An 11,104-nucleotide genomic window follows, 5' to 3' on the forward strand; every position below is an offset into this window, starting at 1 on the left:
TTAGAATAGTACTAAGAGCATTTCAAGTTATTTCGGCTAAAATTACGACACAAATTAACAAATCAACTTTTGTCACTCCTGCCTTCTATTCTTAAACCCTACACCTCTATGCCCCAAACGTTTTCATTTCCACCTTTCTCATCATTGACACTCCCCCCTCCTTATATTTCTATTCAATTTACCTCACTACTTCCCAACCTCCATCCCATTATTCTTATCACCCATCCTCCAACCCTGTAGTCAACAACTCCAATGATCTGGGCCCAGTGGAGGAGCTTGCCCTGCCCGCCAATGAGACCTCAGTCACTTTGCTCAACCTCAAGTACAGCACACGCTACAAGTTTTATTTGAATGCGAAAACAGTCAGGGGAGCAGGCGTGGCCGTTTCTCAGGAAGCTGTCACCATCATGGATGAAGGTAAGTCAGCAAAAGCCGAAAACTAAAAAGTTAGTGACCTAAGTATCATTCATTTCCTCAACTGGAAAGCTGTTTAATATGAATTATTTCTGTAACTCAGGTAAGAGGATCCAAACCTGACATTAATCTACACATCATTTCTACAAAGTCCATGCAAAATGAAAACACATCACATAACTCTTTTGTACACTATACTTTATTCACCAGAGTTTTTTTTTTACTTTCATGCTTTTATCAGGAGGCATATATTTTCAAAAAGGAGATGGTTATGTTTGAAGAGTAAAGAGTTCTGGAGGAGTTGTGTGACATGTTTTAAGTTTGGATGGACCTTGCTGCGTGTGTCTTCTTAAAGTTGTCTCTCAAATTCTGATATTTCAAAACACTGAAATGCTGTTTATTGTGACGCATATGTTTTGCGTGTTCCCTGTACAGTAGCGAAGAAACTATGAGAAACATTTTAGCGATTATCTGAAAGAATTGTCAGCATATCTCATATGATTCCCAATGAATTAAATGAAAAAGATTCTCAAGACAATAATCAATAATGCAAATAATTCCTGTGTTTTGTGTATGTGAAATCCTCATTTAGGCCATGTACAGTTTACAGTATGACACACACCATTCCATAGCTTTACCCTTCATTTATAGCATTTTGGAGAGCATGATGCACATAAGCTGTTCGTCAAGGTCTAGTGGAACATGAGTGTGATCCATTTGTATTGACCCATAAACCCTCAGACCGATCAGGAGCTGATTACTGTTACATACAGTTACACAGATGGCGAGGGGGTCATCCCACAGTGACCCCTGTCCTGTTGTTTTCTCTGTGTCCTGTTTCTTTCTACAAGCTCTAATATCACAGCTTGACGTAGATGTGGGCACAGGTACCGGTCGTATCTATATTCACGCATGTTTTTACAGATACAGCCATAGCTTTCAAAACCCACCGCAAGCATGCACTGCTCATCATTACTGAGTAATTTCCCCTCGTCTCTATCAAATCCTGCAGCCCGCCAAAATGCCCCGCTGAGTTCAAAGCTGAGGAAAGTTCAAAGCCTCATAGATAAAGATGCTATGTGCCTTTTTAATGTCATGTGATAAAACTAGATGAGTCTTTTCAAAGTGCTCGGCTGTTTTTCTTCTTCTTCTGTGCCTTTGGCGACTTTTACGCCCTCCTCACTTCTTCCATGGTGGTTACATGTTATGCTTCCAGCTGCATGGCGAGCATTTGCTTGAAGTGTGTGCACTGTGTATAATGACTTCAGCGTCTGTGGTGTCTCTGCCTGTGGAAAGTGTTTGCGTCTGTGTGTGTGTGTTTTTGTGTGTGGTCACTCCTCTCCACGTTGTTTACAGGAAACACGCAAACCCCTCATCCCATTGCACGGTCTCCTCCCCGCCGTCCACCCCACAAGGGTACAGACACTGCTGTGATCTTAGTCAACTACATGTTGTTATATGATAGCTTTGTGTATTCTTTTGTTGGTATAGTGTCCTGATATGAAAATTGCTATTGTGTAAGGCTATGAGGTTTTAGACTGGGTGATGCTAAGAGTATTGAATGGGATTATATTTAAATCAAAGCCATCAATTGCCATTTATTAGATTGTCCTTTGACCAACAGGCCGATCTTGATGGTTGTCTTTTCTCTTGTGTGCTCAGCGCGGCCTGTGAGTCCTTTTGGGAACGTTAGCTCCTCGTTTGGAGAGGACGGGACCCTGATCAGTTGGGAGTACTGGGGCCCAGAGAAAGACATTTATGTAGAATACATAGTGAAAAACAGTAAGCAAAGCAACACATCTTTATTTCTGTCAGTTCCACACATAGGTGGCAAGAGACTCCTACTTCATTATTGGCTTGTGCAGGTGAATAGAAATATTGGCAGTCATGTTGACGCTGGCTCCTGCCAAACGTGGACCCAGATGTGATGAATCTGTCTGTGATTGGATTTCTAATTACTCAATATTTACTGAAGTGCCATGTAGCTCCCGTGACAATCTTTTTGGAAGTTGTGTAGACAAACATCATAAAAAGAAGAAAAAACATGATCGTTATGCCAATTCGTTTTTAAGTGAAGCACTCTCCATTGTTTTTATCCACCTGCAGTGAGGATGAAAGACACTGTGTTGTTGTCGTATGGCTCTCTCACACCTACTGTTTAATGGATTTAATTAGGAAATATCATGATCATAGATTCCCAGTAATTTAGAAAATGTCCTTATCAAAAACATAATCTTGTGATAGTCAGTCAAACATGTTTCCTGTATAGCTCATCACCACATGTATACTTTTTACGGTGGCCCGAGAACTCAAGGCACTGCATCTTAAGAAAGCACATGCAAATAGTCGAGACATGAAAAAATGAAGAAAATATCTTCAATCTGACAGCACATGCGCAGCAGCAGTTTAACTGTTGCTACCATGGCTAAAAATGCGGCAAAGTGAGAAAAATAAATAAATACAGAAACCTAACCCAATACAGGAAACGCAGTCACACACTGAAACACTGCAGGGAGCACAGAACACAACAGAAATTAGTTACAAAACAAGTCTCCAGGGGACGATAAAAATGACAGGAGTGTTCATCACTTTTTATCGTACCCTAGCAACATCTGTTGTTTTGTAACTCATTTTTTTTGTTGGGTTCTCTGCAACTTCGGCATTTCAGTATGTGGTTGTGCTTTCTGATTTGCATCATGCTGCACATGTGTTGTTGGTGAAGTTGGTTAAATGTCTTTTCTTAAGTTACAATGCGTTGAACTGTCAAGGCAATAATTCATTCATAGATTCCTAGTTTTTTATCACTCCATAATTCCATGAATATTAACTATTTAAAGGTCCTGTATTGTAATTATTTAAAAAAAATATAAATCTCTTTTTAAATAATCTGAAGGCATCAAAATGCTCAATCCACTCACAAACTGTGGCTCTAAATGTTGTCAGGACTTCTGTATATGTGTGATGTCACAACTATACTATGTATAGATAGAAAGTGCAGCTACAGTGCCATTACAGTCATTCCCCGGCTGAAAGTATGATGCAGAGACGCAGAGCGTGCAGGCGTGGAAGAACAGAAACGCTGGCCAATCAGAGCAGTCTGGGCTTTTAAAGAGACAGGAACTAAAGTGAATACAGGTAGATTCAGACAGACACTATGAGAATGTGTTTTTTAACATTAAATTATGTAAAGCACGTTCTAGTAGAAACCCAAAATACCAGTATGAACCTGAAAATAAGCGTAATATGGGACCTTTAAATCTAATATAGACAGAATTGCCTGAAGTATAATCTCATGTCAGTAGATGTTTTTTTCAAGTACATCCCATGATGTCATGACATCATCTCCATGACCCATTTGAAGTCATTTGCTGCCTGAAACGTACCTCTCTTCATCAACGTCCCTCCTGCAGGTGAAGATGAAGAGGAGTGGCAGAAAGAGCTTGTGAACGGCTCTCAGAACGTTATGCTGAAAGGCTTAAAGGGGGGCCTCTCCTATAGGGTGCGTTTGGTGGCCAAAGGTCACCACGACCAGCCGCTCCACCGCTCTGAGGAGCTATTGGTCTCAGTCCCAGGTGAGGCAGTTCCTCGGTGGTCGCCTCCACCATGGTCTGGCCCGGCCTGTCCTTTTACTGTGCCGTGTGTGGAATGTGCAGTATGTTGTGCAGTCTAGTAATCATAAACCAGTCAAGCATGGGCTTAACAGATGTGTTGTGGTCACTCTGTATTGCCAGGCATGTACTGTAGTGACATAGAATCAGTGTGTAGCAGCGTGCATGATTGTGTGGCTTAATTTTAGCATACTTAAAGTCAGTCCTGTAGATTTAATAATTTTTATTTAGAAGTTTGATATTTGTTTAGTTGTATAATATCCAACCTAATATCACCCACAGTAAAACTGCGTGTACAGTGTGTGTGTGTGTGTGTGTGTGTGTGTGTGTGTGTGTGTGTGTGTGTGTGTGTGTGTGTGTGTGTGTGTGTGTGTGTGTGTGTGTGTGTGTGTGTGTGTGTGTGTGTGTGTGTGTGTGTGTGTGTGTGTGTGTGTGTGTGTGTGTGTGTGTGTGTTTGTTTGTGTGTAATCTGTGTGTATCTGTTACCGTCTTTGTTTGCACTTGTGATAGCTGGATCAATAATAATCTAAACTGATATAATCTAGGAGATTTCTAACTTGTCTAACATGAAATTCGTCTTTACTGTAACCATAAGCAATCCTGATGCACACATGAAGTGAAATCTCTAACAAGTAGATCCTTGTGACTCAATACACTTGTTACATGTTTGTTTCAGCACATGATTATGGAAACATGTTTGTATTTTCCCTTCCCACTGAGGAACGATCATCCAGTCATAAATGTTAAGTCTCCCTCTCCCCCTCTGGCCAGCTGTGACGAGCAGACAGGTGGACATCGCCACTCAGGGATGGTTCATTGGCCTTATGTGTGCCATCGCTCTGCTCATCCTGATCCTCCTCATTATCTGCTTCATCCAGAGAAATAAGGGAGGGAAGTACCCTGGTGAGTCATACCACAAACACCACCACTTTAATGCTTTGTTTGCCACCATTCAATTATGTTTAATAGGATTTCAAGATTAGATTTCATGGTTTTGGAATAATCGTTTGTTTTTTCACTGAAAGCATACGAATCGGACAGAGATTTTTAAAAGCTTTCTATGGCAGTGAACGGCTGCCACAATGACAAAAAAAAAATATGAATATCATAACTATAGATGCCCAAATATCTTATTATATTCTTTTTTAATGTAATTTTGACATATTTCTCATTGGATAATTTCTTGTTAAAACAAAATATATCTTGTTAAAACAAACGTGTTATTCGTTATAATAACATGCTGACTCACCTCATTAAAACAACAGATGGAAGTTTCTTCAACATTCGAATCTTTAATGTATTACCGTGAGAATATTTTTCAGAGATATGTTGATATTCTGAAATAAGAGGGGCTTTTTTTGTGATATAATAAGTTAAAAATATATTTTGTTGTAACAAGAAAACAATAATTTTATATGTAGTAATGACAGATATATAGCGTGAAAAGCATCTTAGAACAAAAAGCTGAGCAAATGTTTTTTGTCATGGTAGCAGCGATACTGTACTGAAGCTTTTAGTTTCATTCAGTCTGAATAATGAACAACTATGAAGATAAAAGGACAAATAAAACAACTTTATACACATTCATCCTCATGGTTAATCTCTACTATGTATACTCTACCTTACCAGATGGTTTGTTGAAATTGTTTCTTCTACTCTCCCTAGTCAAAGAGAAGGAGGATGCACACACAGACCCAGAGTTCCAGCCCATGAAAGATGATGACTGTACTTTTGGGGAATACAGGTGAGAGAAAGTCCTCAGGCCTCTGGAGGCCCCAGAGCCCCATTTTACCCATCAACCCCTGCCCCCTCCTTGCTTCCGGCCCAGAACGGCTCTCTCAGGCTGGACTGGAGCTCTGCACTCCCTCCCTCTTCTCAACCTTTACAGCTGACCAATAACGACCTAGGATCACATCCAGTAATGGAAATTCAAGACAAGAAGAAGAAAAAGAAGTGCCCCTCCATCTGAACTTCTACCACCGTGAAGCACAAGAGTTTTTCCCCCTGGGTTTTGGGACGTCCTGGATGCTACTTGTGTCAGACTCTATTGTGTGCGTGTGCTCGATATGACATTTGGGTGTCATTTGAGAAGCAGGATTCTTCAGGTTCAAGGGATTTAGGGGTTTGGGTTAAATCTTTAAATAAGACTGTCAGGAAAAAATAATATAAGCTAGAGTCTGCAACACATCCTAAAGTGACCCCAAGCATCGAATTCCATTCCAACTAATAAGCTACTCATATACATCCTGTGTAGATTATATATAGTATTAACACTTAGCCTGGTGTATTGCTACTTACAACCACGATAGGATTGAAAATCACTGAAATGATCATTCCTTCTACCTTACAGCAGTTATCCAGCTAAGTTTGTTAGCATCCTCTTTCTAGGCGGCTTCTCCAATCGCACGCAGAATACAGAGAAATTAAGCACTTTACTTCTCTATAGCTAGCATTTCTGAATTGTTTTTTTTATAAGTCAGTTTATAAGATGGTCTTGCTTTTATATTTTATACTCATTTTTGTATTATGTATAAAGAAATCTGTTCTGTGGATATTATGCAGTGATGAATACATATATATAGATATATATAATATGTGACATGTATGGAGTGAAGATCTGATACATGGGAGTTTGCTCTAGGCAATAATATGTTGAATGGAATTATTGTTCATATATAGATATACAGTATGTAGATGCATATGGATCTTCTATGAAATTATTAGCATGTGTTTGAAGGAAGAAATCATCACTGACTGAACAAGAGCTGGTTAATGCTGTTTATATCTGGCCATTAGCCATTCTTTAAAATTCTTAAAGGATAAGACGGTTGTTATTATACATGTTATTATTGTCAACAAATTCTTTAAATGGACCAAAACCAATATTTGTGTTAGTCTGTCTCTTAGTACTTTTTGACTTCTCCAGCTTGTTTGTGCCTCCTCCTATATTCCTACTGAAGACTTACAATATTAACAGGCTAATATAGTATACTTTATATTAAAAACAAAAACTAGCAACAGTTACTCAAACAGGAGAAATGCATGTATTTATTGGGGACTCTTTTCAGCAGTGGACTATGTGAGTAATTAAAGCAGCAAGATGGTGTTTTGTAGGATTCACTGAAAAATAATACAGTGCCCATTGTAATGAAGGAAGATCTGCAAAGATATGATTCACTGTTTTGTTTGTTTGTTGGAGCACTATGGCACAGAGAAATAAACAGTCAATATTTGTAGGTATAATTAATTCATTATTGGTTTTGGTATTTTCATGGGATTTGATAACAATAACAATGTAAAATATCACCAAACGTATCCTTTAAACTCATGTAGAGAGACCTATTTACACTGCAGAGGAATCTCTCCAGTGTACATCAACTCAAAAAACACAGTAGACAATAAATCACAAGGCAAAGTGTACAAATATTATAGTGCCTTTGTGAGAGTATACTATCTATCCATGCTGTTTCATTAAGCTCAGCTGGAACTTTACAGTATGTCAATAAAGGCATAACTTCACTCAACTGAGCTGTTCTTGTTTGACTGCAGGAGAGCATAGTTTAAGTTCAGACTAAACATGTACATGGCATATGTGCCTGTAAAAGTGCAACATGTAATCATCCCTACAAATGACTGTTGTGCTGTGTGGGATCTCAGCTGGATCTCCATCTGGTGGCAGGGGTATAGGTCTCAGGAAAGGTAAGGGTGATGGTGGTGTTTCGGGGGGTTGAGAGTCATTGTTCTGTAAATCTAGCATGTGAGGAGGGTCAGTGGAGAGTCACTGTGGAGAAAAATGCTTGTTAAGCATCCCAGGTTCTTTCACGGCTATCATCAAGTTTAATATCTGGTCATAAAGCCATCATCAGATACAATTTTTTAAGTCATTAATCTGGCTTAACTGTGTTAGTTTTTATCCCTGAAAATGCTTTTGCATACTGATTAACATCTATTCTAAATTTTTTTACATGATGGCCTTGTGATCATATCTCATTGATGTTCAACTCATGTATGTGGAATGTTATCTGATATCCAAAGAAAACTTTCTTTGCAGATTTTTCATGCATTTTGCCAATTTGTGATTATCATGCTTGCTTTGGGGGATGTTTGGCTGAAACCTTGCTTTCCAAGTTTATCCACATCATTGCCTTGGATTTTCTGTTTTTCATCGCAATCTCTGTCTCGGGGGGAGGTGGGATGGGGTGGGGGTGCTTCTGTCGAACAAAACATTTACCACTCCATATTTGGTTTCAGGGGGAATTTGAACAGGGTATGATTGCTTGAGCTTTATTCCCCTGTTGCCTGACAGAAACCAACTAATCATTCATTGCTACTGTTTTTTAGACATGGAGCAAGCTAAATTCAAATTTGCTTCTTGTGCAGTGGGCAGACATGTTCACTGCTGTGTATTAATGAGCTGTGTTTACATCTTTAAAAAAGTAAAAGACTTAAAGAAACAAGCCAAATCATCAGATTCTGCGCTCCATCTAAAAAACCACTAATCTCCTTGTTGCATCTGTCACATCATCTCACCTGTAACACCTGCATGTTATTTTCTCCTTCAGTGACAATGAGGACCATAAACCATTAAAAGGGAGCCGCACGCCATCTAATGGGACAGTTAAGAGAGACGACAGTGACGACAGTTTAGTTGACTACGGGGAAGGAGGAGACGGACAGTTCAACGAGGATGGCTCGTTTATCGGCCAGTATAGTGGAAAGAGTGCCAGCAGAGAGACTGCTGAGGGCCACGAGAGCTCGGAGGCCCCGTCACCTATTAATGCCATGAACTCCTTGAACTCGTTTGTGTAGTCAATCAGTCCTCACAGACCAATGTGAGGTGCTGCACTGACTGCTCAATCCCCACGTCTCTTTTATAGGGATGTCCCAACACCACATGGCTTTATGGTCACATCTCCATCCCCGGTGGCACACAAACATTACACATGAAATACACACAACTCATCAAAGACATTTATGTTTTCACTTTGAAATCTTTATGGAGAGGCTTGAAGACCTGCGGTTCATTATACCTTTAGCAGCATTTAGGAAGGAGGTAGCTCAACCAGACATTTTGATTTTAACAGTGCATGAATCACCTGATATGACCTAGATCCATGTTTAAAATAATTACTTTGATATTAACAAGTGTCACATTCCTGACCAGGAATCTCTTTTGGACTATGCAGTGCTCGTCTGAACTATATTTTTGTTTATGTTATTGGTTATTTTCTACTATGTTCAAATAGTAATCAGTGTCTACAGTAAATGAGTATTACTCCATGTATTTTTTCTCAACAAAGAAGCTTGTACAGGAATCTGTATCTAATAATATAATTCCATCAGTGAACAAGGCAGATCATGTACAGTGTATATATACATATATAGGTATAAAGTGAACTATCTGTAAACTGAATATTGGGAGCAGTGCACACAGCATGCTTGAGATTGCTGCCTTGATACATCGTCATCTGTCACCACTCTGTTGATCCAACTGCACCTATGAAGGAGGAAGCCGGCAATGCTGCATGGCCTGTCACATGACCTCATGACCTTTGCCCTGCATGCAACCTCTTCATATTGAGCTTGAAGGCCAGGGGGAAACACCAAGGGTGTGACAGCTCGCCTAAGTCCCGGCAGTGGTCCTTCAGCAGGTAGTGCCTTTTCTTCAAAGCAACGATTCAGCCTCTTTCCAGAGTTCAGTGACTGGAACTGAGACAGTAGTAGGGCTGCAGGAGTTAAATCTAAGGATAAGATAAGCTTGAGAAGAGGACTCTGGAGGAAGGAATAATTCATATACTCTTGTCATCTTTTTTTTTTTAAAAGACATCCCAATGCCTTGAGACACAGGACTGGCTTTGATTCCTCCAAGAACCTAAGCACACCCACAGTTGATCAGACAAAACATCATCTGAACCACGTCTGATGCATTTTCAAGTGTGCGTGGGAAACCATCACATTATTCAATCCCTATTAGGCAAAAAATTGTTCACTTGTACTAACTACACTTGAGGGCCTTTGGATGGGATCAAGATTTATTTTCTCTTAACTTGCATCAAGTTTTTTTTAAAGACATAGAATATTTGTTGAATTTGTAAATACCTTATTTGATTGTACAGAGACAAGCAGCTTATGAGGCAGCCTAGGAGGCAATATTGTGCATGATATGGTTTAACTTGTTGATAGGACTGTATTAAATATAGAGTACTTGTAGAAAATATATATATACTGTATATATACAGTATGTATATATATATATATATATATATACTTTTTTTCTTGCTGTGCACAGTGTACATTGTATTGCAACTAACTGGACAGAAAATGCATATACATTTGAATTTTGATTGTTTTCTGATTTGCTTGTCAGCGAGTTATATGACTTTGGTATTGTACAACATATAGGATATAGCAACAATATTAATTGATGCACAGAATTATATTATTCTGACTTGTATTGGTTCTATGCAGTCTCAGTATACTGCCAACATGATGCTCTTTTCTGACAGTATTGCAAATGGTTTTGTATTTAAGAAACATATTTGTACTAACAGATACTTTCTCTTTCTCTATTTAAGTTTCTCCTTTTAGTGCAAGTATGAAATTCAAGCTACTGGAAATATAATGAATGAATAAATAATTATCTGCTTTCAGTTTTCAGACTCTTTACTCAAAATGTCATGGCCCTCTCTCGAAGAGATGAGTGGATTTAATGAGTCATAAAAAGCTATTCAGTCTGTGAATACTGAATGCTACGCAATGAAGCTGTTTATTTATCATTCCACAACAAAAATGTACCACACACACACACACGCGCACAGACACACACAAACACACGCACACACAAACAGACTAATGAAGCAGGAAAAAAAAAACAATACCAGCACACACAGCTAGTAAATAGCTAATCATAATATGATCTTCAGTAGGAAAAAAAATAGCTTAGTGCTCTCTTAGATTTGTTGTCATTTTTTTCAAAATCTCCAATCTTTGCTTTTTGTGAAACAATGGATAATTTTTTTGGCCTCAAACGGTTGTTGAAATGAAACCATCAGAGAAGTTTAGAGAGGATATCTCTCTTCAGC

At 38.9% G+C, this 11,104-nt stretch overlaps 1 protein-coding gene across 3 annotated transcripts in view; it reads left to right on the forward strand.

The window, feature by feature from the left end:
* LOC310949609 (neuronal cell adhesion molecule-like) overlaps nucleotides 1-10,429 on the forward strand; it is a 72,960-nt gene extending 62,531 nt beyond the window's left edge. For 2 of the 3 annotated variants that reach the window (XM_083917101.1, XM_083917102.1), the window contains 6 exons: nucleotides 241-417; nucleotides 2,077-2,196; nucleotides 3,825-3,986; nucleotides 4,794-4,925; nucleotides 5,688-5,766; nucleotides 8,585-10,429. In XM_083917101.1, coding sequence (XP_083773227.1) covers nucleotides 241-417; nucleotides 2,077-2,196; nucleotides 3,825-3,986; nucleotides 4,794-4,925; nucleotides 5,688-5,766; nucleotides 8,585-8,831 — 917 coding nt within the window. In that variant the 3' untranslated portion in view covers nucleotides 8,832-10,429. The remainder of the gene's footprint in view (nucleotides 1-240; nucleotides 418-2,076; nucleotides 2,197-3,824; nucleotides 3,987-4,793; nucleotides 4,926-5,687; nucleotides 5,767-8,584) is intronic. The other variant, XM_083917103.1, reaches the window with a different exon arrangement.
* The last annotated feature ends 675 nt before the right edge of the window (nucleotides 10,430-11,104 follow it).

Source organism: Echiichthys vipera, assembly GCF_963691815.1.
Source record: "Echiichthys vipera genome assembly, chromosome: 7".
Classification (NCBI taxonomy): domain Eukaryota; kingdom Metazoa; phylum Chordata; class Actinopteri; order Perciformes; family Trachinidae; genus Echiichthys; species Echiichthys vipera.